This window comes from Prionailurus viverrinus, chromosome B3, assembly GCF_022837055.1.
Source record: "Prionailurus viverrinus isolate Anna chromosome B3, UM_Priviv_1.0, whole genome shotgun sequence".
Lineage (NCBI taxonomy): Eukaryota > Metazoa > Chordata > Mammalia > Carnivora > Felidae > Prionailurus > Prionailurus viverrinus.
This window is the reverse complement of record NC_062566.1, coordinates 17,119,827-17,147,690: the sequence shown is the minus strand read 5'-3', so window position 1 is coordinate 17,147,690 and position 27,864 is coordinate 17,119,827. Positions and strand designations below refer to the sequence as shown.

Sequence of the window (27,864 nt, the reverse complement as noted above, 5' to 3'; positions counted from 1 at the left end):
TGTGAAGGGCTACAAAATGCAAGTGGCAGAAGCCCAGTCCAATTTAATCTACTGTGTGACTGCAGGGTTCTCCCACCACGCAGGAGTTGATCAGGCCCAGCGTTTCTCGGCTGTAGCCTGAGTGGCACTGTGCTCTCCCTTGGCTCAGGGCAGGTGCAGCAAGGCTGTGAGGACCGGGGCAGGTGGGGAGATTATCCCAGACTTGCTAGATGGGCCTGATGTAGTCACAAAGGCCCTTATAAGAGGGAAGTTGGAGGTCAAAGAAGAGAGAAGTTGCTGTACTTTTGGCTTGGAAGATGGATGCAGGGGCCAGGAGTCAAGGCATCATTTCTTCAATCAAGAAAAGATGTTCCAGAGGGAACCAGTCTTGATGACACCTTGAGTTTAGTCTTATCAGATTCATTTCAGATTTCTGACATCCAGAGCTATGATGAGCAGAGCAGAGAATAGAAATGTTTTGCCTTAAGCAACTACGTTTGTAGTGATTTATTATAGCAGTAATAGGAAACTAACACAGGCTGTATGCTTCCAACACCATCTCCATCAAAACCTGCCTGTCCTGTGCACCACTGCTGTGGAGTCTCTGATCCGTGACGGTGGCAAAGTTAGTGTGGAGGTGGCCACCTTGCCAGGAGTAGCCAGGTGCCATCGCTGGGCTAAGCCATTTTCCTCTCATCAGACCTTAGAAGTGGTGCTAATGGCGGGAATTTTATCGTGGGATATGTGAGGTTTGATTAGGGGGTACTGAGCCACCCAGGTCCTCAGAATCAGTTACACAGTCTAACGTGTTATTTGAAGCCCTCTGCAGTCAAGCCCAACCCACCAAACACCAGCCTGCACCCCCAACATGACTGACAAGGCCACAAAGAGATAGTTTAAGAGGATCATGCCCCAGTGGGTCCTCCTGAAAAATACTGCAGCCTTAGTTTTGCCTACTAAACAGGCTCCCATCCAGAATTCTTTTATGGCATTTGTGGCCAGTAGCATTTCAGCCTCTGCTTGAATACCTCCAGCAGTGGGGTGGCCACTGTTTGCAAGCCAGCGCCAAATGATGGTAAGTTCCTGTAGTTTGTGAGCCATGGCCAGCCTCTGCCCTCTGACAATGTCTCAACCAGATGCCAGCCTCCACCTTCTCAAAGACAGCACTGTCTGGTTACTCCCAGGCCCTGTGTCCCCCAGAGACCTGCTGCCGGTCAGCACCAACCAGCCATAGGCTGGATCGCCTCCAGATTCGATGTGGTAAGATGGGTCTATCTTATCTGGTATAGGCACACTTCATCTTGCTGGCTATGATCAGGGACTTGCTGTCCTTCTACTGGCTGCCAATGTCATTTTGAATCCTCACTCTGTTACCCAAGAACTTTACTACTACATTCCCATCTAGGTGCAAACCCTCCCTGACACTGCATACTTCACCTAACTGCCCCAAGTTTGACTTTGTAATGCAAGGTCCTGATAAAAAAGCAGAGGGTGGGGCGCCTGGGTGGCGCAGTCGGTTAAGCCTCCGACTTCAGCCAGGTCACGATCTCGCGGTCCGTGAGTTCGAGCCCCGCGTCGGGCTCTGGGCTGATGGCTCAGAGCCTGGAGCCTGTTTCCGATTCTGTGTCTCCCTCTCTCTCTGCCCCTCCCCCGTTCATGCTCTGTCTCTCTCTGTCCCAAAAATAAATAAACGTTGAAAAAAAAAAAAAAAAATTTAAAAAAAAAAAAAAAAAAAAAAAAAAGCAGAGGGTGTTGGGCAAGGAGTGTCTGGGGGCTGACCACTCTGTAACACCCAGTACCTGCTCAGTTCTGATATCCTATTATCACAGACCCTCCCCCCACACTGCTTATGTGCTGTTTATGCCACACGCAGTACTGCATTGGTTTTTTTTTTTTAAGTTTATTTATTTTAAGAGGGGGGAGGGGCAGGCAGAGAGGGAGAGAGACAGAGAGAGAGAGAGACAGAGAGAGAGAGTCCCAAGCAGTGTGCTGTCAGAACAGAGCCTGACGTGGGGCTCAATCTCAGGAACCATGAGATCATGACCTGAGCCGAAATCAAGGGTCAGTCACTCAACCTACTGAGGCACCCAGGTGCCCCTCATTGCATTGGTTTTTTAAACACAAGGAAAATCTATCGTTGAACATTTTCTTCCTTCTATGCTACTGGGTGCCTCTCAAGGTCTCAGGACACCCCTAGGGCTTGAGATGGAGGCTTCCTGAATGCCAGGCCCCATCTTCTGGAAAGGAACACCAGAAGGAACCCAAAACTTCTTGCAAACCTCAGCAGCGATGTCACAACTGATGGCTGCATTTGCCCCCACCCTGTTAATATTTATAAAGCATTTGGGCTCCTCTCAACACACACCTATTTATGGAAGTGAATCTATTCAGCTTGCCGCAATCAGGGAGTTCCTGAGCAAAAAGGAACAGTCTCTGAGAAGGCAGAACGATCGCCTTCCTGGGAAAATCCTCCGACCAAGACTGGTCTCTGTCTCCATATTAAAAGTTTTTTGTTTGAAAACAAGCCCTGTTTTCCTAACAGGTGTCAGTCCCCTAACAGGGACTTCACAGCTCCTCCTCCTAATCTATGCTGCAGGAAAGATTTTATCAGGAAACACCTGCCAGTGTAGATGTTTTCCAGGTTTAGGAAAAATCACCTTTGATTGACTGCAGTGCTTTTCGTTATTACTATTTTCCATTTCGTGTTTTCATGTGTTCTCTAAACAATAGGCGATCACGTAAGAATCAGGCACAGACCCGGATTCAGTCCTGGATGAGAACCTGGCTGGGGGCTGCGATGGCAGGGCTGCACCTGCACCTTCCCTCCATGCTCTTCGGGCACAGGTCTGGGGCCCATCTCTTCCCACCAGCTACAGGCTTTATACTGCCTGCTATGGAAATGCCCTGATTTGGGTGGTAAGGGAGCAGCCAGGGGTGCTTAATTATCACAGGAGACTTGAATGAGCTCTGGTATCAACACATACCATGCCAGTCCCCAGCGCCCCAGACCTGGCGCTTGTGGCAGTGTGTTTTGGGGTCCGTTCCCACAGCCAACCTCAGAGTCTTCTGTGGCTGCAAAAAGGTCACTCTTTGGGCCCTGGGCAGGGACAAGGGGAGCAGGCAGCCATCTGGCTGAGTGACAGTGTATAGTCTGACAGACTTTCAGACCCTCGGAGGGCAACTGGAGTTGAGAAATGGGGCTGCTGCCCTGGGGAGCAGGTGTTTATGGGGGGGTTGGTTCTAGGGACCAACACTATGCCCTGCTCAGGGTCCTGTCATCACTGCCTCCCTGGGGTCTACCTTTCTCCTTGATGCTCTGAAGGATGGAATTGTCAGGCTGAGCTTTTTGTGGGGGAGGGAGTAGAGTTGAGGGTAGGGAATGTGATAAGCTGAAATAGGCAGGGGATAGCCAGAGGGGCACCCACTTTCTGCAAAGCCTTCTATTCTATAAAAGGCCTACAAAGCTCAGGGTTGGTTACTGCCCCTCAGGCAATTACGTACAGCTGCTGGAGTTGGTCCATTTTGGTCCCTCCCCTCCCCCCCCCCCCCCCCCCCCGGGCCTCTCCAAGGAACCAGCTCTGGCAAATAAAATAATGAATCATAAATTTTATTTCAAAATGTAAACGTCACTAAACATGCATACACGTTAAAACAATAAAATTTACAATTTAGTTAATTTTTTTTTCTTTTTGCATAGGACATCATTACAATATAGAATCTATGCCATACAAAATACATACAAAGTTTTATCCGAGCAAGCCAAGGCCAGATTGGGAACTGTACAACTGTAATACTTCACTGTAGTGATCCAGGAAAGATGAAACGTGGCCTTCGGAAGCATGGTGTGGTGCTGGTTAAAAAGAAAAAAAAAAGTTCCTACAGAAAAGGAAAGTGTGTGCTCCATGGAAATGGTCTTGGACCCTTGGATTCTGCCTTGGGATTTTGGCAAACGATTCCAGAGAAACTCCATCAATGGCTTTGGATGGGGAAGGGGTCATTTGTGTGGGTCTGGGGTGGCTGACTCATGCACCCAACATATCCACACAAGTTATTCCTGGTTCTGTGGGAACCACAGGAAGCCCCAGCCCCCACAATGCATAGCTCGTGCTGACGCCGTTGAGCCCTTGGGATCCCCGGCACTAGGCACATGGACTCTCCGGGCTGAGACTAAAGAGCGAAGCCACCCACCCACCCATGGGCACCCTGACCAGGAATGGCCACTACACTGCTCCCCAAGTGGTGTCTGAGCCGCCCTGGGAAATGACCCTCTCACCCCACACAGAGGGCAGGCTGGGGAGGGATCCGGCCGGTACACCCAGCCCTTGTGCTCTGAGTGGGAAGGAAAATCTTTGACCAGACCTGTGGCTGTCTTGCAGGCATTCACCTCACACATACTTGGGTTTCTAAGTGAGCGTGTACAGCATCCTGTCAATGTGTCACTAGGAAGCTTCCCTTGAGCCATAGGAGAAAGCTGCTCCTGTGGTCCACTCCCCTCCCATCCTGTTCATCTTTAAATAAAAATAGTAAGGTTTTAAAGCTGCATAAGAAGGGAGAGGCTGGGCAGGGCCAGCTGGACACACTGCCAAGTCCAACATTGCTACAGGGGGTCAGTAGAAACCAAGAAACCAGGTATGGCCCCTCTACCCTCATGGATCCGGGGCTCACAGCTCCCACCACCGAATCCAATCTTCTAACCAGTGAGGGACAGGACAGTGGGTGGGGGAAGGGCCTCTCCCTAAATGACACTCAGGCATTTATCAGTAGTAAGCTGGATTGTACATCCAAATTCTGGGACAAAATTCTCTGGAATGTGTCTTGGACAAACCTTCGAAACCTAACCTTAGAATGAGGAACATCAGTCATAGAGGCAGGCTTTTCCCAGGGCAACCCTGCATTCAGAAAGTGTTAGCCCACACCCTCCATTTTAGCTTTGGAAAATACGGCCACCAGAATCGCATATGCAATCTTTGGATGGCAAAAAAGATGTGGGTGACCTACAAAGCATTTCTTACTGGTCTCAATGTGACCAATACATCAGACACTTTAAACCTTCCAGCACTGTGTTTTTGACTGAATGACTTTGTAAAAATGGGTTAAAAAAAAAAAAAATCCATGATACCTGCCAGAAGTCAAAATCATCAGGTAGCCTGGTAAACAAGCCCAAATCAGGAGTCAGAAAACAAGGGGATGCTATTGCTCAGATCACGCTTTCTTGTTAGGTGGCACTCCAGCTTGCTGAGGATGAAGTCCCCAAGGAATGCTAGGACCCTGTGCAGTCCACCTTAGCACCTGCTTCTGGCAAGAAAGGAGGTTGGGTCTTCTGAAGACTGGGCTGGGCAGCAGAAGGCTCAAATGGAGACCCCAGTTCTGCCACACTCCTCTTGGGACCCTAGAAAGCCACCAGCCCTCTCTTCATGTCCCAAAACGTGGGCCAGGGACCACCTGTAGCCTGTCTGTCCCTATCTCTGAATCACCTTCCACTGGTCTGAGCGGAGAGCCAGGGCATGGTGAGATCTGGGGACCCCACTGCCACTGATGTTTGCACCTGGAGGCTGCACCGTGGCGAATCCTGCACCTGCCCGGTTGCATGGCCTCAGAATAAAGGGTGGGGGGGTGTCCTGCACCTCAAAGTGCCATAAGTGGGGGTGTAGTGGGATGCAGGTAGGGCACCTCCAGGACTATATTCCCATCAAGGGCATCACTGCCTGTTCCTACATAGCACCCTACAGAAGAGGACCCAGGGCCCTTTGTGGAAACGGCTGTGTTCATCTGTTTCTTTCTGGATGGCTGTAGGATTCAGTGGGCATATGGGGAGCCAACAACTGGTCCCCTAACATGGCTGATGCAAAGAGGGGCTTTCTTATTTGGGATGTGAGCTAAACACCAGCCTGCTGATGGTTGGGTCCAGGGTCCCTTTTAGGACTTTTTGGAGGGGAATTCTTCCTTTGTTCAGGCATCCTTCATCTTGAGACCTCTGCCCCGTTGGCCTTTGAGAACAAGTCTGCTACAAAATAAAGGTCTGAGTTTTCACTATTATTTCTAGGAGTCCTATGGGTTCCTCAATCACACTGAAGCCGGGCAAGCATGGCCATAAACCAGAAAAATGAAAGACCCTGAAACAGACCCAAGCTGGGAAGACATTCTACATTTCAGAAGAAAATGCAGGTTGTTTCAAGAGGGTCCACCCCTTTCAGCGGGGGCCCAGGGGGCCAGCTTTCCAAGGTCCACTGCCCCCTTCCACAAGCACTCATTTCATGATGAGATGCCCATTTAAACCTCACCAAGGTTCATGGATTTTTCCCACCCTTCAAGTGAGATGAATTTTAGCTCCAGATGAGTTGGCATGGTCCAACTGGAGCCCCGGGCCTAGTGCCCAGGGGTGCCAGGTGGGAATTCTCTCCAGGTGCCCTAAGTCAGCAGAGCAGTGCCCCATCTCCCAGGCCAGGCCCCTAGAGGAAGGACCGCACCCTGCCATTAGACCAGCACTGCTTTGGGAATGAAGACACACTCATTTGCCAAAAATAGCCAATGCCTGCATATTTCTGTTTTAAGGCAATGTTACCCTTCCATCTATCCGACGGAACAGCCCTGGGTCATTTAGAGGAAAAATTAAATTAAGTGCTCTCTTTGGAAACAGCAAACACCCGCTTTCCCTCCCCCACCCCCCACCCCACCTCTAAAACAAACCAGCTCTTCTTTTATTCCAAGATGACTGGGTTTAGAGTCCTTACTCCCCTTCTTACGTGCAGACAGAAGTGGGGTTAGAAACCCTCCTTCTGAGATGCCAGTAGGCAGATCACAAGGAGACTCCCGGCTCCTCCAGAGGACAGCATTTTGGCCTCCCAGAGACCCACAGCCTCCTCTCTCTGCCTTCGGGGACCCGTGGACGGTTAGCACACCAAAGGACTTTGGAATAAAATTCCTGAACCTGGAATGTGAGTTCCTGAGACATGAAATGTATTCAGAGTGTGGCTTTCTCTGCCTCACACGGAAACAACTTTGGGAGGGGCCTCTGAGGGCCTTCCGGGCCTCACTTTGGAACTGGGCAGGAGGATTTTTCACACTGAGCACTCAGAGCGCTCTTCTGTCCAGGTCTCTACAGGATATTCCACCCTCTCTCCCAGACCAAATGCAAGCAGGCAGCCCGAGTAGGGCCCGGCAGCCAGGGCAGTGAGCTCTGCACCCGATCCCCTGGCCCTGCCTGGCTTCCACCCACAGCAAGAACAACGCTACTGCCCAACCTGGTACCTAACATGCTACTTGGAAGCCACCACCATGCCACCCGTCAATCCCAGATGACACACAGTGGAGTTAGAAAGGGGCACCCAAGTGCTGCCAACAGCAGACTGCCACCCTTGTGGTCACTATGGACAGAAGGTGCTGGCCCAAAGCAACGGCCACAGGCTGTGAGCACCAGCCAGGCCTGGGTGTCTACGGCTTCTCTGTGCTGCACCCCATGCCGTGACAGGGTGAGGGTGGAAGCAGGGTGGTCACAACCAAGGCACTCTGGGCCCAGGAAGCCCATCTACAGCCCTCTGAGGTCCCAAGGGTCATTCCTCCTCACCAAAATGAGCAGAGGTCTCTGCAAGATACCCCAAGTCTACCCCAAACCCACCCCCCACCCCAACACACACATACACACATACACACACACACATACACACACACACACTGTCCTGGGGGCTTGTATTTACAGGCCCCAAATCTCAGGAGGAAGGAAAGGGTGGTGCCTGGGCAGCACTCAGGTGGAACCTCCAAATGTCTGCAGAGGAGCAGCACGCTGGAGCCCAGCCTGACTGCCTTACCAGGGCTCAAGGTTGGGGCTCCACAAGAAACTGCTCAGCTCTCTGCTCCTCCTCCCTTGGCAGGAGAACACTGGCAATGGAGCCCCCACAGCCCTAATGTGCCACAGGCAGGGTGTGGGCTGAGGCCTCCCAGGCAGAAGGGGAGAAACAGGAGGGAAAGGGAGAAGTCCAGGGGGTGCAAAGCTCATGGAGAAGCTGGAGGTTTGCTAATTCTGAGCTGGGAACACGGTGGGTCTGAGCAAAGTATTTCCCACAACTTTCTGTCTGGTGTTCCCTGGGGAGCAAACAGAATGCACGTTCTCCGACAGCATTTCCCATAACATCTGCTTCACCACTCCCGTAAAGTTCCAAGTCACAATGTTCCGGTCTCTTGCTACAGAACTGTCTCTGTGAAGCACTGAGCGATGCCGCATGCACGACCACACACACGGGGCCTCTGGCAAGGTGGCCCAACAACCTTCCCCATTGTTTCCAACAAAGGTGTCTTGATAGCAGGACGGGTCCAGGAGAACACAGGAACTGGAGGCACCAGAGACACTTTCAGACATCTTTGAAAACACCAGGATTCCTAGCCTCTATTTTCCAGTCAGAAAACATGATAAAAGTGAGAGGTCCCCATGTACCTTCTGCAGGACACAAACTAGCCGGTGTCCCTGTGCAGGGCATGCGCCTCAGGCAGGCCAAGGGTGGGGCAGGTGTGGCCCGGGCCCTGTTGCATTGGACTTCGGATGGTGCAGTGGTCTGACTGGCTGGGGCTTGCACCTCTGCTCCCAGTGCTGAGAGGCCTAGAGAGAGGCTCCTGGAGTCAGGGACAGGGAGACCGGCAGGGCCCCGCAGAGGGTGGGCGCCTCTGTGGTCTCCCCAGGTGGAGTGCTTCTTTCGCCCAGCACAGCTTAAGGCATCCCTCTGAATCATCTATGTCCTGAGCCCGGCCGGGCTTCTGGGGCAGAGGCTGGCGGCTGCGTGGAGACTTGGGGCCCCCTGCTGAGGAATCTGGCCTGGAAGCAAATGTCAGTGACCACATCCGCTCAGAAATGACTGACGGACTAACCCAAGGGCCAGACACTGAGCTCCACCTGCATTGCTCAGTCTTTGTCCCCAGTGTGTTCCCGAACCTAACAGAAAACTCCAGAGTGCAAATCTATGTACAGAATAAGGCGGCAGGAAGGGGGTGTCCTCACTGACCTCGTGGAACATGTCCATCCCTGAGAAAGGGGGGGAGGGGTTCAACACCACTGAATCTCACCTTTGTGGGTATGTTTATTGTGCAATTTGTGGATGGTGTTTTTTGAAAATTTTTTTGTTTCGTTTTTTTACAAATTCACTTTGACACCTGAGGTGAAGAAAATTGTCTGTTGTGTTGTTGTTTTGACTCCAGAAAGTTCTTTCTTTCTCATTACAAAAGGAAAAGACACGGCATCACAAAAGGAAGGGCGAGCATATCTGCTCATGGCTGTAGTAGGGGCGGAGGGTCCTCGCCGGCCAGGGGTGGGCGGGGCCCGCGGAGGGATGGGCGGGGCCCCGCGGAAGGGTGGGCGGGGCTGTGCTGCGTCGGGCGGCGGCCGCGCTTAGGGCGAGCTGGCCGGGCTGATGGTGGGGCTGCTGGCATCGGAGCGGCTGTAGTCGCTGAGGGAGCCGGTCCGTGAGCCCCCGCTGCGCCGCTGCAGCATGCCCGGGTGGAAGTTGGCATGGCGGCGTGCGTGCTTCGTCAGGTGGTCGCTGCGCATGAAGCGCTTCTCGCAGATAGGACAGCTGAACTTCTTCTCGCCTGTGTGCGTGCGGTAGTGCCGGGCCAGCTCGTCCGAGCGCGCGAACTTCTTGTTGCAGTCCTGCCAGCTACAGGCGAAGGGTCTCTCACCTGCGGGGCGACAGGGCAGCACATTAGTCACCGGTCCTGGCCCTGCCCTCCACGCAGCCTGCTCCTCCCCATCCCTAGCCGCGTCCCCTCCCTCTCCACCGGCCTGTAACCAACCCATCAGGGCAAACATGTGCCATGCCTGTGCCCTCCAGCCAGTATCCAAGGAAGGCAGCAGGCATCTCCCAGGATGAAATGGCAGCTTCTCAGTAACTGTGATAGCAGGGCCCAAGGCCCCTGGCGGTGGCAGTCCCAAGCACACGGCAGAGCATGACCCCCAACAACCTGTGCAGGCACCCCTGGCCCTGGCCTGAGGGGAGATCAGGCTCATCTTCAGGCTCTGAGATTGGGAATCTCAGAGGTAGGACTTGCAGGCCTACCAGGGAGGGTCCAGCTGCCTCACACTGGCCTGAAGGGAGCCACACTCCAGAGCCCCATACCCCTGCAGGGCCAAGAGACAATTCCCAACCTGAGTGCTCTACTACTATTCTGATCCTCAGTTTCCTCATCAATAACATAAGGAGCCCAGACCAGGTAATTTGCTTCTCATGTTGCTCTTTCAACCTCCAGTGTGGCCAATAGGTAACAGCCAGCAGAACAAGAGGCTGCAACAGGCTCTTGCAGACCCAAACACAGTGACAGACAAGGGTGGCTACCCAGAACACTCCCTGACAGGGAGTTAACAAAGGTAGACTTCAATGAGGACCTCACCCCTCCCATCCCTCAGAGCAAGGAACAGGCCATCATTTACCCAGGCACACTCTGAACCACAAAAACATGGTATCAACTGCTCAGGGAGAATCAGCAGGGGCTTCTGCCACCCCAGAATGCAGCCCTTATGGCACTGGGGGTGGCCACACCACCACCCTTTCCATTCTCCACCCCCCCGCCCCCGGCCCTAAAGCCTTCAGCCAGTCCTTGAAGCTGGTGCACCTGTGCCCAGCAGAGGACATCCACGCCACCCACCCTAAATGAGCCCATCAACCTTAAATATAAACACTCAAGGATGGCCAGATGGCGAAGGAAAACCAGCAAGATGAAAGGGAAAAGGCCAAGAGCAACAAAACAAAGCTGACTCCAGAGGAAAAAGAGTGAAGCCATGAGACAGAAGAGAATGTCAACCTAAAACTTTGAATTAGTATTCTGAGAAAATTTTCAAACAAAATTTCATGCATAAAGTGAACATGATACCATCAAAAGCAAGTTCAGAGAACAAAAAATAGTGTTTAGAAAATGAGAGTATTATTGCCCAAACAAAAATTTCATAGAACAGATGGAAATATACTGAAGGAAATACCCCATAAAAATGGAACAACATCAAAAAAGCTCTGAAAATATGTGAATGTTGCAGTGTTCTCTGCCTCCTAGTAATGCTGAAACTAAGAGCTCTGTGTGGCTGTATATGTTGTTACTGATTTTACAGGGGCTTTTGAGGGGGAGCAGGAAAGGGGGTGTATGGGAGGAGAATTCAAAATCAAGAGAGCAAACCATCATATCCCAAAACTATCTGATAGTTACAAATAATAGTTCAGAGTTACAGGGAATCTATCCTGGGGGTGAAATATATTTAAATAATTTCTGTTCATTAGAAAAAAGAAAAGAAAAAAATGGAGGAGAGTAAATTACCAAAGAAACAAGAAAACAGTATCTGTCAGAATCAAACAAGACAGGAGAGTAACATGGAAAGGGCTGGCAGAGAGGTGGGCAGGGTAGTAAGTAAAGGCTCCTGCTGCAAGAATTTCTGCAATGCTGTGAGAATTTCTGCAAAGTCAGAACACTGGGTAAAATGAAGAGATCACAAAACTTATTAGAAAGAGGTGAGAACAAACACCAAGTCAACCATGAGGGAATACCAGACTTCTTGTAAATCACACTGGATCCTCGATGAAAAAGAAACAGGGTCTTCCAAGTTTACCTCTCAAACTCCAACAAAAATGAGAAAAGAAAAAACGAGAAGCCAGGGAAATTAGTGAAAAATGAAGGGGCATCTCAGGATAAGAGTGAGGCAGAGACCTGGTGGCCACAGAGGCAGGAATCACAGGGGGATAGTTTCAAGAAGAAGGTGAATTCCATGCATCAGAGACTATGATCAAGAGGCTGAATAAACTTCAGGACACAGTGAAGGCACATACTATTCTTTGGTTAAAAGAAAAAAGAGAGGCAATTACAAACTCCAGGAAAAATAGAAGACATGCAAGAAAACTGGGATCTAAATTTGAAGCAATCTAAAGTGCTATAAGATATGAGCCATCAGGGAAGAGCTCTGAGCCAAACACTGTACTACGGGCTTTTTGTATGTTATATTTATCTTTCACAACAACCCCATGAGGCAGCAGGAGGGAATGAAATCCCACCACAGGCCCTGGCATATGGAAGCAATCTTTACACAGTTATGGTCATGTGAACCCTAGCACTAGTTGTCAGTATTTAGAATCAATGTTATAGACAAAGCCCATACAACTGACTCATGGCCCCCCAGTGAAGAATGTGGATTTAAGAGAAAGGTAGGAACACACACATGCACAAAGGAAATGTCTAAATGAGGTTAAAGTTATAAGGATAATCAACAACAAAAAAATTAAAATAATATATTCATCAATTCAGGAGGAGGTGAGGGGAGGGGTAGAAATGAGGTAAATCCTTCAATTTCATGGCAGGGAGATAACGCATCATATATAAATCTGATACATCAAAGAACAGTAAATATATATATATATATATATATATATATATATATATATGTATATATCATATAATTCATTTATGGCAGTAACTACCAAGACAACTAAAATCAGAGCAGTGTTGGTCTCTAGAAAGTGATGCCTCACTGGGAACAGGATTTCTTGTTGTTGTAAGCTCTTCTGTGTTATGTGTCTTTTTAGAATTGAATACATTGTTAATTGGTTCTGGAGGAAAAAAATCTCATCAACAAAAAAAGTTTGAGAAATGCTACATGCTAAGTCCAGTCTAGGAACTTCACAATGCACATTGGTCATTAGATGTTTGGAAAGGTCTAGCATTAAACACAAAAGTTTCATTTTCCTGTGACTAGGTGCTGAGTTCAAGAGCTTGGCGTGCCACGTCTGACAGATGAGGCTTAGATCTGTTCTCACAGTATACTGATGTGTGTGGCCTCAGATAAGTACCTTATTGCCTATGGTGGGGTAAAGAGTGCTCCCTGAAAAAGATGTCCCGGTCCTAATCCCTTGAACTTGTGATCTTATTTGGAAAAAGCGTCTTTGTAGATACAATTAAGGTAAGGGTCTTGAAATGAGATCACAAGTGTCCTTTAGAAAAGAAGAGAAGAGAGGGCCAAACGATGACAGAGGAAGAGACTGGAGTGATGTATCTATAAACCAAGAAACTCCAAAGACTGTAGGGCAGCCCCCAGAATCTAGGAGAGAAGCATGAAATGGATTCCATCTCCCCACCCCACCCCCAGAGCCTTCAGAAGGAAAAGAGGTGGGCAAGGTAGTGAGCTGCAAACACCTTGATCTTAGACTTCTGCCCTCCAAAACAGTGAGAGAGTGCATTTCTGTTATTTTAAGCCACCCAATTTATGGTAATTTGTTATGGTAGCCACAGGAAATGAATATACTACCACATCCTTATAGTGGGGTACACATGGTGATCCCATGGGCTCACACACACGACCAGACCTTGGCACTGTGCCTGACACATGCCAAATGCTACCTATGAAATGTTAGCTATTATTATTGCTCTTATCCACTATTTTTTACACCTGTGTCTTCTCAAATTTAGGCCCATGGTGGCAGTAGGGGAAGACCAACCCAAATTCAGACTCACCCTTGCTTTCTAATAAACCCTGGGCCCTCATTGGGAGCTTGTCCTTTTCAAGGTCCTTATGTTTGCAGCTCTGGGAAGCATGTGAGGGGTATAATTATAGGGCTACAATGATGTGTGGGCCACACAGAACTGTAGCATCCAATAGGATGGGATGCTGGTACCAGGTAGCCTGGAGTGGCAGAAGGCAAGGAAAGTCCAGCATCACCCCTAGGACAGCACACAGCTCTTGGTCCATCTGGGTAACAGCAGCTCAGCACTTTTATTGAACACAGACTCGCTGTCTGGCCCTGGGGACAGGGTCATTATGCAGAGTCCCCCCGATTCCATCCTTTATACCTCTGTCAGCCCATTCCAGGAGGGTAGACAGCAATAAACAGATGAATATATCACTCAGAAGTTATGATTCATGCTGGCAAGGATCAGCACCAGGGTCTGGCAGGGCCCGCCTCTACATGGTGACATTCAAGCAGCACCCAGGAGGCTGATGAGGAGCAGCCAGAAGAATCGAGAACAGCTGGGGGAAAGGCAGCCTGGACAGGGGGACAGAGTCACCCACAATAAGGCTCATACTTGTAGTGAGGGACCGAAAGAGTATTTGTTCATGTGGGTTATATCCATTGATATTTATCATATTAGAAATTAAAACTGAAAAAAGATTTAAACTCAAGCACATGTGCATTCCTGTAGCTGTCAGGGGGATGTCATCACACATCATGTACCTTCTGGAATATTTCATTGTATTCTTTTGAGAGAATAAGGGACAAATAATATTATTATTTTGAAAATAGTTTTGACCTCATGGTCTCCTGGAAGTATCTCAGGTACCTACAGGTGTCCCTGGGCCTCACTTTGAAAACTGCTCTTCTAAGGACTGACTCCAAGGTGGTGTTACTAGGCGGAGTGAGTATATAGGGATCGTACACAGAGTAGAGTGGGGCCCAGCACGGAGTTGGCCACCCAGACTAAATGAACCCTAGCTTCCCTCCTGCTGGGCTCAATTCTGAATCTGCCTCCTCTTGGGCATGTGATAGGAGGACACAATAGTACCACAGGGCCACCACAAGGAGAATGCTCAGTCTAGCTCAGAAGTGACACTGGCCCTCTCAGGATAGGAAACCTGATCAGAGATTCCAGAACCCTGAAGGGAGATCAGCCCTTCTGCAGCATCCTGCCTGATGCCTAAGACTGGGATGGGCCCACTCCAGTCCCCCTGCCCTCACTTTCCAAAGGCAGGGCTGCAGGAGGCCAGGGTTGGGGCTGTGGGACAGAATGGTGAGAGGGACTTGGGAGGGGGAGGCAGAGTGAGAGCAAGGGGGTAGAGGTCAGGTCTTGTGGGGTACAGGGTGCACAGGGAGGGAGCGAAGGAAGCTGGGTGGGGAAAGGCTGGGTCACTATGGGAGGGGGTTTGGGAGGGGCCAGGCTGCAAGTGGCAGGACTGCGAGACAGGGGATAACTGGTCGGTACAGGGCGGGGTGCTGTGGGTGCACCGTGAGGGGGGCAGCTGGGCAGCAGGGGCGCCTGGGCCAAGGACTCACGGGGTGCAGGGCGGGGGTTACATAAATGTTCCTTGGCGCTGCGATGAGGCTGTGAGAGCAATTGCCTCATCTTATCAGGGAACACTGCGTCCCACATGCTCCTCTTGCCCAAGCCACAGGCCTGGGCTGGGACAGTGTGTTCCTCCCAGAAGCCGCAAGAAGCCAGGCTAAGAGGACGGGGGCTTTCCTCCTGCCCAAGCCCCCGACTGAGCGCCCAGCCCAGGGCCCTGCCCCCTGCCCCCTTCCTGGCAGCTGCACCTGCACGTGCAGCTTGGGAAGTGTGCATGTTTCAGCTCACACCCTGAGCCACTGAGAGACTCCCTCCTGCTCTGACCCCTGTCCAAAGGGCATGCTCCCAATTTTCTCAATTGCGCCAACCAGTTTGGGCCAGACTGCCAGCTCCCACAGATGATTGGGTCCCTCCTGGCTCCAACAGCACCTGCACATGGCAGTTTTTGGTCTGTGAGCCCCTTGTGGGCAGTCCTGGGGGTCCTTTTGCGTTGCAAAAAAAAAAAAAAAAAAAAAAGACCCGGAGCCAGAACAATGTCTGTAAACTAGTGCCTCTTCTGCCTGTGGCAGTAAGTGATCTCCCCAGTTGGCCCCTCGGCCTCCCGCTGGCTCTTCTCAGCTCAGGCTGGCTGTGCCAACCAAGGCTCTGGGAAGCCTCGTTGAGCTCCCCTCTGTGGAAGAAAGAAGGGAGGGGATGCATCTCTGAATAGGGGGCCCCCGGGGAAAAGGGCACATGGATCCATTGACTTAACAGGGGTACCTAAGATCATATGAAAAGACCTCAGTGAGCATAAGGAAACCCCACGGGTGTGTGTCTGGGGAGCGTGGTGAGGGGTGGGGCTGGTCAGAGAGAGGCTTCCACAGAGATACACCTTTTCCCAGGCTCCCAGGCCGCAGCACCCAGGTCCTGAAAGGAATGGGCTGTCACTCATCACTACATAGCTCTGTTCAGTGGCCCCTGGTATGGGGCCACCTCCAGCTCCCCACATCAAGACTGACATGTTTTTCATACCAGCGAGTCCCTCCTGCTCACCCTCCCATGCTGGGACAGATTGGGAGATAGCCAACCATTGGGGCCAATCAGCTGTCAGCCTGCAAGGAAACCCAGGCCAACGGGCAGCCTCGGGGTCAGCAGAAAGGCCTGTCCCCATTATGGAAAGCAGACTTTCCTTTCTTTAGAAGGCCACTGGCTATTTCATTGATCACTGAAAACGCCCGTGGTTTATAGACCCACGTGGAGCTGACATGCAGATGCCCTCTCCTGGGAAGCTCCAGCTAGAAGCGCTTACCCCCATGGTACAAGTGGAGGAGGTGAGGCCCCACTCAGTGGGGACCCCTCTTGTCCTAGGACTCTGCCTGTAGCCAGAGAGGTGCTTTCTGCATGGAAGCAGCCCTGCACCCACCCCACCCCTGCACCCCTACTCATTTGTCGATGGCTTCAGGGGTTGCCATCTTGCCTGTTTCTTCTCACAGTTACTGTGAGGGTTAAGTGGGAACACATACATGCTCATAGGAGATACACCACTATCACCGGTTGTGGGGGGTGGCGGGGTGCTCCTGGGCTACTGAGCCCCTTGGGCAGGGGGCTCTCAAGAGCAAGTCAGTGGCAAGTGACTGTGGTGGGAACCACTGGTTGCACGTTCCAGCCCCATACCACTTTGTGTTCATCTTTGCTGGAACAGCTGCAGCCCTGGCCCTGCCCCAGGGCACTCTGGTCTCATGCTACCATTACCGGTGCACAGGTATTGCTGATCACATGCTGCCTTACACTCCTGCACAAGCAGAGCTGGCAGGATGAGAGGGGGAGGTGGCACCTGGCTGTGTGCAGCAGCACACTGCCTTGGGGGCACAGTTCAAACAAAATCTGCCTTCCTACAAAAGATGTAAGTGTATTTTTGAAGTAGGCATTTTGGGTGTTGCTTTGTTTTATTTTGGAATAGGAGAACTAGATCCTAAAATTCATACAGAAAAACAAATAGAAGCAGCTAGGAAAACTCTGAAAAAAAGAATACTGTGAGGGTACCAGACTGCCAGATATTCAACATACTGCCACAGAAGCTGATAACTGACTGGTGGGGAGGAGAGGAAATGCCAGAACTAGACCCCAAAACACCAAAACAGTGGGAAACACACTTAGCACAAATTATCATCTCAGATGGGTAGAGGGGAGAGGGTCCAAAAAACATGTAAGGACAACTAAGTACTTTCTGGAAAGAAAGTAGGACCATGCTAGGATAGAAGTTCTTTCTATGAATCAAAGCCCAGTAACTATAAATGAAAAGATTGATAAATCTGACTATAAAAGCCAGACATGGACAAAGTCACCATAAGCAAAGGCAAAAGATAAATGACAATCTGAGGAAAAAAAAAAAAATTGCAGCTCATATCACAAAGGCCTAACCTCCAATACAGAATGAGAACACAGAAATTAAAAGACAAACCAACACTCAATAGAAATATGGGCAAAGGCCATAAGACAGTTGATAAAAAGAAAACACAAATGACTCTCAAACATCTGAAAAGATGCTCAACCTCACCTGTCAGAGAGCAAATGCCAACAAAACCGCACTGAAATCCTACTTTTTATCTGTCAGGTAGCAAAGCCACAGGAATACGCACTCTCACATTTCGCCAGTGGAAATACAAAGTGCCCCAACCCCTATGGAGGGCAACGTGGTGATGCTGATCCCAATTACAAATGTGTGCAACCTTCGACCCCACAAAACAACTTTTGGGAAACTATTCTACAGATACACCTGCACACCTACAAAATGGGATATGGGCCTGGTCATTCAATGCAGAAAAAGCCTCAAAACAACTCCTGTCCTCCAGCTGGGGCCTGTGAAATAAGTTATAGAACCCCCATGTGATGGAATACTATGAAAAACAAGTGGAATGGACTCTTTCTGAACTGATGGGGAGAGATCTCTAAAGTGGTACTGTTGAGGAAAGAAAGCAAGGTTCTGAGCAGAAGGAACAGTGTGTGTAGACATGTGCTTTTGCTTGTAGAAAGGTCCTCTGGGAGGATACAGACTACCTAGGGACAGAGGGGTGAGGAGAGGGTGCCTTGAAAACTACGTAAATCTCCTGGATTTCAAAACACGCAAATGTATTTACCTATTCACGAAGTTAAAAACAAGAATCCACAGCAAACTAGGAAATGCTAGCCACAAATAACGCAAATTTTATTTTATTTTTTTAAATGTTTTATTTATTGTTAAGAGAGAGAGCATGAGCAAGGAAAGGGCAGAGAGAGAGGGAGAGAGAGAATCCCAAGCAGACTCCACACCGTCAACCAGTGTAGAGCCCGACATGGGGCTCAAACTCCCAAACTGAGAGATCGTGACCTGAGCTGAAGTTAGACGCTCAACAGACTGAGCCAACCAGGTGCCTCAATAATGCAAATTTTAAAACAGGAGCTGACAGAACAACCCTATGAGTTCCTGGCCAGACCCATTCATACCACATGTGGCCGTGCATACTCTCCTCAGCACATTCTGAATACAATCCCCAGAATTCCCCTTAAAATAGATTCCCCTTAGAATGAGGGAGGGGGCAGGAGAGCTCCTTGGAATATGAGAAATTCAAAAATAGCAGTGAAGTCCAATCTACCTTTCTGGAAGGTGTTCCTGGGGACGGACCTCCAGGATTCAAGCCCCTGGGTCACTCTGCAAATTGTTTTGTTGGAGGGTGCTCCCTGATCAGTGGTTTGACAGACCCAGTGTGACTTAAAAGGCAAGGGAGAAGAATCTGACAGCAGCAGACCCAGAGCTGTTAACTTGCATGTGTTAAAGGTCCCTTCAGCCTCCTGTATACCATGTTCCTGTCATAATTATCACTGGGTCCGCCCTCACAGGACTGGCGAGAACCTGCCTCGGTGGCTGGGCCAGGCTCTGGCTGCTGGAGAGGTGCTGCCAGGTGAGTTCGTCCAGCTGTCAGGAGACAGACCACAAGTTCAAGGCAGGAGACTCGGTCCCTTCTGCCAGGGACTGGTAAGGAGGTGGGAACTAGGGAATGGGTGCAGGCTTCTGGGAAGGGTTTTTCTCTTGGACCAAAAGAAAGGAAAAGGAAGGAAGGAAGGGAGGGAAGAAAGACAGAGGGCCGGGCACGGATGGGGTGGGGGAAGCGGGCACAGTACAGAAAAGCCTCTGGCAGGCTGTGCTGGGCTGTGACGTCTGGGGTGGCACCAGTCATTGACAGCCATATGGGGAGGTCCACAGAGACTCAGAGAGAAGCCAAACTGCTCCTAGACACAGACAAGCCTTCAGCCAACTTGAGGCTGCCTGCCCGCACTACCCCCTCCCCAAAGAAACAAAAGTCTTCAAGGTCAGCCAGGGCCCCTGGGAGAGGGCATGGAGCAGAGCAAACGACCCCCTTCCTGCTGCCATCTGCCAACATGCACAACCAGCTGCCTGCTCTGTACCCCAGGGCCCCATGCCCACACCCAGGGCTCTCTAGGCAACCAAGGGAGGGGCCCTTCTCTGTAGAGCCTTTGGCAACCATTCTGTCCACTTCCTCTTCCTGTATCTCTCCCCTCCCCCAGCCTTCATTTCCTCACTCCAGTCCTCTCCCTTTTGCCCCCTCAGGTGGGTCTTGACAGCAGGGCCCCAGCCTGGCCACAGCTGCCCCAATGGTGGGCACAACGCACAGCACACACACCTGCAAACATGGAGTTTCACAGGGAGGCAGCCTTTACTTCCAGCATGCACAAGCTCATTGACTCTTACCCTGAGGGACAGGAGTTGTGTCAAGATCTTAGATATGGAGACTAAAAGTGGACAGTCAAAACGACCTCACCAAGGCCACACACCCAGAAAGCCTGGCACTCCCAGTCCAGATTTCACTCAGAAGGAGGACATTCTTACAGCCTCTCCCCACCATGGAATAGGAAATGTTCTGACAAGCTGACCTCGGCCATTAGCATCCTGGGGGTTGAGAGCCCAAAAGGGACCATCAAGGCCAAAGGCCCATCTCACAGATGAAGGCACTGTGGCACAGCACACACAATGTAAGGTACCACCCTCGGCACCCTGGGGAGAAGCTTCCCAGTGGCACCCCCAGCCCAGTTGAGCTGCACTGGGCCACTCTGCCTGCTGGGGACCTTGGCAGGCAGTCACCAGTCCCTCTGCAGCACGTGGCCGCACCTAACATGTGGACGGGCTGGGCAGTTCCTTTTCAAGAGGCCCTGCCTGCCTGCCTGCCTGTCTGAGAAGGTCTGAGCACCCTGAGGCAGCACGTGGCCCCTGGGGAGCACATGCTCTCCCTCCAGACCCAGCACCTACACTGGCCTGCTCCAGGTACTCAGAGCAGAGGGCCATTTCCTTCACGAAAAAAAAAAAAAGTCACAAGTTTCAAACAGAACATAGCAAAACAATGTATTTGTCAGAGTTGGTTTCATAAAGCAAATAAATCAAAATAAAAACAAGTAAGTCATTTTTCTATAGTTCTAAAATGCTTTTGGTTTTTGAGGGAGCTGATGCGTGGGGGGGGGGGGGGCAAAAAAAAACATCCAGTCACTGACCTACCTTTTCTAGAACAGCTGAAGTGCTGAGGAACTGCTCTAGACACTCTGGGAGGAGCCTCTCCTTCAGTAGCCCAGGTCACCGGACCCAGCAGAGCCTCAGCCGCTTGGACAATTTATACCCAGTGTGTTTTAAGAACACTCTTTTGTTCAAAAGAACCATTTGCAGAGAACAGGATACTGGAACAGTAAGCCAGAGGCCTTGCTCCTCAGTAAATCTGAGTTCCACTGCCAGAGGGGAGGTGGTCACCCACTGCCCTCACCACCCGGCCCTCTCCCCACCTGGAAAAACCCATGCTGTGGTGTAGAAAGAAGAGCATTTCCAGGGCCTTTTGAGGCTCAGGGCACTAAGGCCAGCCGCTTCCCTGTCACAGGGCCTGCCCACCGCTTCTCTGAGCCTGTCTCTTCCTCCTCACATCCTGCCTAGTGCACAACCCTGATCCTATGTCCTTCCCCAGCCTAGCGTGGAACAGGTCACTAAGGGAGCTGACCCTGAGGACACCAGCCAGGGAGAAAAGCTGACACCACTCTGCTTTCCAGCCCCCACAGTCCCCCAGAGTGACCCTTCTTCAACAGCTCTGCATGGGGACACTATGATCCAAAGGCTACCCGAGTCAGCCTGAGGCCAAGGGAGGGCCAGTGAAAGCTGGGGCAAGCTGCCCACCCCTGAGGTAGGGTGTGGGGGACTGGGTGCTCTGTGGTGTTACCCCTCATGTGTCGAGGTTAGGTAGGCAGACAAAGGAAGGGTTGGCACGGAGGCCGCCTGCCTGTCCCTCTCTAGAGTCTCATAAGCCACAGACAGGGGCCCACTTATATGTAGTCTCATTCCAACCAAGAAAACAGACCCTCTGTCCCAATGCCTGTAGGAAATGCACATGCCTCAGAGCCAGAGCTGCAGGAAGGAAACACAGCCGTTATCTTGGGAAGACAGGATTCATGCGTGACTATTCGTTCTGCATTCCTACACTTTTCAACTGAGCTGCTGTTTGCTGTCAGAAAGAGTGCAGTATGTTATCTCACAAAGTCGGACATAAACACATCATAATACATGTGTATTTATGGATATAGACTACAAACTTCTATTGTGAAATAATAATAGCTCACCCAAAGCCCAGCTCACTAACTGGGCCTGCTACCATAGAACCCAGCACCTCTGGGCTCTGGTGAGGGAGTAGCACTAATTTACACACACAGGTGCACATGCCCGGAAAGGTCAAAAGACCACATGCCAGAAATTTCATAAAGGTGTTTTCCCCCCTTTTGCTAAGGGTTACAAAACACATTTGAAAATTTCCATTCCCAAGGTCTCATGTAGAACAGCAATAATAAAATACTAATGATTTCTGCCAGCAGGCAGGCAGAAGTCACCCCAGACAAGGGCTCTAGAGGTCCCCCACCACCTTCATACAAACACACACACACACACACACACACACACACACACACACACACACATTCTCCTGAAGAGACATACAGAGAGAGATCAGCTCCCACCACCAAACACTTCCAGATCCTGGACTGCAATAGTCTGCCAGATGATCAAATGTGATGCATGGACTCATGTGACATGACCCCAAAGAACAGACATGTCCATTTCTTTCCCCTCTATTCTGATGGCCACATCACTAACTGTCTCCAAGGGAACCCAGGAGCACCTTCCCTGAGCTGAACAGGGAGCATTTTGAGCATGCTCTCAAAGAGAGCATTCTCCTGCTTTGGAGGCCAGAGTGCTGTCACCAGCCCTGTTCTGGGAGTATGTGATCTACTGCACACCAAGCCCTTACAGCTGCTGACAGCCCAGGAATGACATTTCAGTTGGTCTTTTCAGAGATTTTTCTCAGACTACAAGGACATGAATCTGGAATCCACAATTAAAGATTCAGGTTTATTTACTTGATAAAAATGTTCATTTGAGGCTGACCAAAAGTAAAGGAAGCTCATATTCAGAATATATAAAGAACTCTTAAATCTCAACAATAAGCAAACATCTGATCTTAAAAATGAACAAAAGATATGAACTCAACCAAACAAGATACACAGATGGCAAACAACTATGGGAAAAGGTGCTCAATATCATCATTAAGGAATGCAAAGTAAAACAATGAGGCAGCACCATACATTTATGAAAATGGCTAAATTCCCCAAAACCAACAACACTAACAGCTGGTGGAGCAACTGGAACTCTCATTCACTGCTGGCAAGAATGTGGTGCAATCATTTTATAAGATAGTTGACAGTTTCCTATAAAGTTAAACAGAGACTCACTCTACAACCCAGCAACCCCAACCCTAGGCATCTAGCAAGTGAGTTGAAAAGCCATCCACAAATGTTTATAGTAGATTTATTCATAGTCAGTGAAAACTACAAATAAGCACTTTCTACAGGTAAATGGATAAACAAATTGTGGTATATCCACACAATGGAATACTATTCAATGATGACAAGGAAGTAGCTATTGATTCACAAACACAAAAATGGTTGAATTTATGCAAAATTAAATGCATTTTGCAAAGTCAAAGAAGCTAGACCCAAAAGTCTATATACATTGTATGACTCCATTCATATGACATTCTGCTAAAGGCAAAACTGTATGGACAAAAAACACAACAGGGGTTGTCAGAGTTGGGGAATCAGGAAATGGCTGGCCTCAAAGGAGAATTTTTAGGGTGATGGAACTGTGCTGCCTGGTCCTGGAGTGGTGGATACAAGACTGCATTTGTTAAAATCCAGAGTACTGCATATCGCAGTTTACACTTTAACGTATGCAAACTTTGAGCATGTAAAGGAGGTTGGGGGATCCCAGGACAGAATACACACTGTGACAACAGATTCCAACCACATTACAAATGTATGACATGGCCTCTCAGAGGGGGGTGGGGAAAAGCAGCTGACCTAAGTCACTTAGGAAAACAGTGTTTTGACTGGAAACCGAAAGATTCACAGACAAAAGCAACTGTACCTAGCACTGCTCTAACTTCTCACGACAGAAACAATTATGAAACTGCTTCATTCGAATGCTGGCACTGAACAAACAGGTGACCACAGGGTGAATGGTGGGAGCCAGTGTCTCACTGTTGGAGACAAAGGTTACAGATCAGTAGGGGGAGGTGGGAATGAGTCCTTCCTGAGGGACTGGCCCAGAGACTGAGACATCACTGTGATGTGTGCTTAGCTCACGTGCACAAAGACGGCCAGATAGAGAAATTATTAAAGGTATGTGTGTATAAATGGGCTGGGACACAGACAAGTTTTCTGGCTCCATCCACTGGGAGAGGCTAGAAGCAGTAACACCCCAAGAGCAGAAAGCACACCCAGGTCTTGGTTTCTAAATACCATTTCCAATAACAGAAGTCAAGGCTCCTTAGAGAAATGGCTGATTCTAGGACTAGAGCCAGAAAAATACAAGATGAACCTGACTTATCTTATTAATGCCAGAAAGTAAGGAAGTGAACAAAAAACAAAAATGATGGGGATGTGTTGAAGGGACACAGGAGCCAACCTGATAGAGTTCCTGGCCAACGCTGGACCAATTGAGCAACAAAATAAATATCAGTGGATATCATTCTCCCACTGATACGATGTGATGAGAAGGGCATTTCACCTCTAGTATTTTTCCCGAAAAGCCACAAACCCAGTGTAATCATGAGAAAAACATCAGACAAATGCAAACCAAGGTACAACCTACAGAATATCTGGCCACAACCCCTCAAAACTGTGAAGGTCATGGAAAACAATGAACGTCTACGAAACACCATGAGGAACCTGAGAAGGCATGACAACTATAGTTTAGGTAATAAATCAGAGAAAACCCATTTCACTCAATTGTCGTGATCACTATAGCAGTGACCATGTAGCTCATTTCTAAGTAATAAGTCAATACTTCTTAGCCAGTACAAATGGCTGATACGGCCTCACTTGTTGGGGAACAAAGTAAATGCTGAAGAAAGTATATGATTTCTGAGGTTCTTCAAATGCTTTGGGAGCACTGGCTCATGCAGTGGTCACCTTTGCCAGCTGGACACTTCTCTGACCAATGCTTGCCCACCTTGAGGACAAATGCACAGGAGTCGCCCAGCAACTGCAACAGTGACAGCAAAGTGCCAGCTGGTCCAGCACCCATTCTCTGTGTCTTCTTTCCCCAGAGAACATGACTTCAGTTTGTAGCAACAATGCACCAGGTAAAAATGGTTCCTTTCCGACTCCCTTGCAGTTAGGATTGGCTTTGTAAACTGACTGTAGCCAAATGAGCTCTGGATAAACCACTGGATAAGCATCGTCCTGATAAAGAGGACCACGTGCCTGCCACCATTCTTCCTGCCTGGAGAATGTTCCAAGGTTGTAGAGGCAGCAGCTGTCATGATAACACGGGTAGAAAGCACAGCCTAATTCACACATCAACAATGACCGAAGAGAAAGAGGTGATGAGCCTCGGTCTCTGATGGCATCCTGGAGCTCCCACACTGGCCCTGGATATCTACTTTGGGATCTGTAACCAGAGAAAAAGAAACCTAAAGCTACCAACCTTAGGTTTAGACCTTCTTCTTTCCCTGGGCAACTGTCTTCCTGTGAGCTGCTTCCAGTTGCTTCAAGATTATTGCTCACTGTAGCTCTGGCTGTAATTCCAGGATAACACTGTTGGATAATAACCAAAGGGGGACACTGGCAACTGGAGGGACTGGACAATTTGGCCCATGCAGAGGCAGGAGGTGGGAAGGGATTCTCCTGCTGATGAGGGAGGTCCTCATCTTTCCCTCTTGTCTCTCCCTGGACCTCCTTGCACTGGCCCACACGCCAAACAGGAGCTCTGGATAAAGATAGCGATCACCACCTTCCCATCCCCAGATCCCTCTAAAATGAAAGGAAAGGCATTTTAAAGGACTAAGTGAAAGGGAAAGGAGAAAACAATAGTAATTTGGAGGCTGGAAATCCGAGAGATGGCGGAGAAAGCAAAGAAGCATGTGACCCTGTACAATGTGACCTCCCACAGGCTCAGGAGTCCCCGGCAGTGGGGGGACACTGGGGCTGAAAAAGGGGGCACCTGAATGTTAAAGAAGCAATAGACACATCACAGCCTTTTGTCTACTTCATACACAGCTGCCTGCCTTACCTGTACCTGTCGAAGAACAATTTACTGTCTCAGTGGGTCAGGAGAGGTGGGGGATCTGGACTGGAGACCACAGAGATGGCTCAGAGCAGGGCAGCCTCCTGAATGGGGGCCTGAGGAACAGCTCACCTACTCCATGCTGCCACTCCCAGCCCTCTCCCCACCCAGCCCTCTGAGCCCTGCAGCCAGGACGACATCCCCAGGCAGGGATGGAAAGTCACCAAGCCCATCTGTGCACCAGGCCCAGCCTCTGGGCAGTGTCTCCAGACACCAAGGATCATCAGACAGAGAAGAGCCTCTGACCCGGACAGCTGGGTGAGAGATCCAAATCAGCAAGCAGAAAAAGGCAACACAGAGGATGCAGAAGCCAACTCCAGAGCTGTCAGTCATCCTCAGAGGTAAGAAGCATCCAGGAAGCAAGGACAGGATAGGATCCTCCTTATAAAAGGAGATCCAAAAACCTGAGTCTGAAAGTAAAGACACAACAGGGGAATATGGCAGAGGTCAGGGTTGGAAAAGAACAGAGAGTTTCACAGAACACAGAGCGAAAGACAAGTAAATGGATGATAGGAGGAAAAGATAAGATAAGGGAAGGATCAGCCAACCGTTCCAGCTCCAGATAAAAGGAGGCCAGAGAGCCCAGAGAGCACAGAAGGTGGGCTGTCATCTGGAGTACGAGCAAGAATGAGTCCCAGGGCCCGCTGGGGGACACAGAGCCTTGGACCCAGCACTTCTGCCACAACTTATTAGTCTAGGAGCAAAACACTTCCAGACATGGAAGTCTCCACAATAAGGCCTCCTCTCCCTTCACCAGAAGGCACAGGCATGGGTTCAAGGAAACAGGGCCTCAAACAGCAATGGCCAGTCTGGGAAGCTGTTAAAGGTCTGGAGAGGAGACCTCCACATCAGCGAGAGCCACATGGCCACAGGGCATGGGGACAAGCCAAGGATGACAGCACTGAGAAAACCAAGCAAAAGGACCAACTATTAATTCTATGGAAAAGAAACATATGACACTAGGGTCACTGTCAACTAGCATTCAGTTAGTCCGGGTCATCTGTAAACACTGAATGCTGACCTAATGCAAAATACCCCACTCTTCTGGGGGTGGGCAGGGTGACAGGGACCTCACTTCTCATCTGCCACCATGGGAAGTCAATACATGATGTTCAAAGCTGAAGCACAGAGCAGAGCCCCCATGGACATGCAGGGTAGAGTTAGGGCGGTAAACACCGCAAGAGGCAACTGAAGAAGCCAACAGGGGCTTCTGCTGGGAGAGGGAACAGGAGAGCAGGGCATAGCCAGGTCCCTCCCTGTGCATCACAATAAAATGAGCTGGGTAATTTGGTCCTTAGGCTACATGTGTTACTTGGTGCATTACTCTAATATTTTTTTTTAATTTTTAATGTTTTTATTTATTTTGAGAGAGAGACTGAGAGACAGAGAGAGAGAGAGTGGAAATGAGCGGGGGGGGGGGGGGGGTCCGAGAGAGAGGGAGACACAGAATCCAAAGCAGTCTCCAGGCTCCGTCCGAGCTGTCAGCACAGAGCCTGACATGGGACTCAAACTCATGAACTGTGAGATCATGACCTGAGCCGAAGTTGGACACCTAACCGACTGAGCTACCCAAATATTTTTTTTAAATGATTCACAAAATGAGACCGATCTAACGTTTGTGGCAGCCAAGCGTTTCCGTGGAGAGCCACTAGGCTATCCCTGTCACCCCTTCAGAAGCTGCGGGATGGTGTGGGCCCTGCCGGCACCCAAGGGGCATGGGTCTAACACCTGCTTTACTCCTCCCTATCCCCTCTCACCAGAGGAAAGCCCTTCCTAGGTAGCTGGGCCTCCTACTTCTGTACCTGTGTTACCCTAGTAGCACTTTCGTTCTTTGTTGCTGTTGCTTTCGATTTTGATAAAAACCTGTGTCCAAAACGGTTCGGCACTGGGTACCTTCTGCCTGCAATGAAGCACCCACATGAGGGGTGTGGCCCACACCACTTCCCGAGTCTAACGAGTGGTCTGGGGTGACTTCAGGCTGTGGCTTTATTTCATGTTTAATTAGTGTTATTCTAGCATTAGACACATTGGACTTGATTTAAAAATGTGCAGCAACTGAAATATTAATGGATAAAATGGTATGATGTCTGGGATTTCCTTGAAAACAGTGGAAAGAAAAGGATGGAGGAGTTACTAGGGCTGTGGGCATGTGTTACATGCTCCTTTCAATCGGGGTGTCCGCCTGACACTCT

General features: G+C 49.8%; 1 protein-coding gene across 1 annotated transcript in view; it reads right to left on the bottom strand.

The window, feature by feature from the left end:
• Positions 1 to 3,565: 3,565 nt before the first annotated feature.
• The window catches only part of KLF13 (KLF transcription factor 13), a 50,870-nt gene continuing 26,571 nt past the window's right edge, over positions 3,566 to 27,864 (bottom strand). The window contains exon 2 of the mRNA XM_047862950.1: positions 3,566 to 9,642. Coding sequence (XP_047718906.1) covers positions 9,353 to 9,642 — 290 coding nt within the window. The 3' untranslated portion in view covers positions 3,566 to 9,352. The remainder of the gene's footprint in view (positions 9,643 to 27,864) is intronic.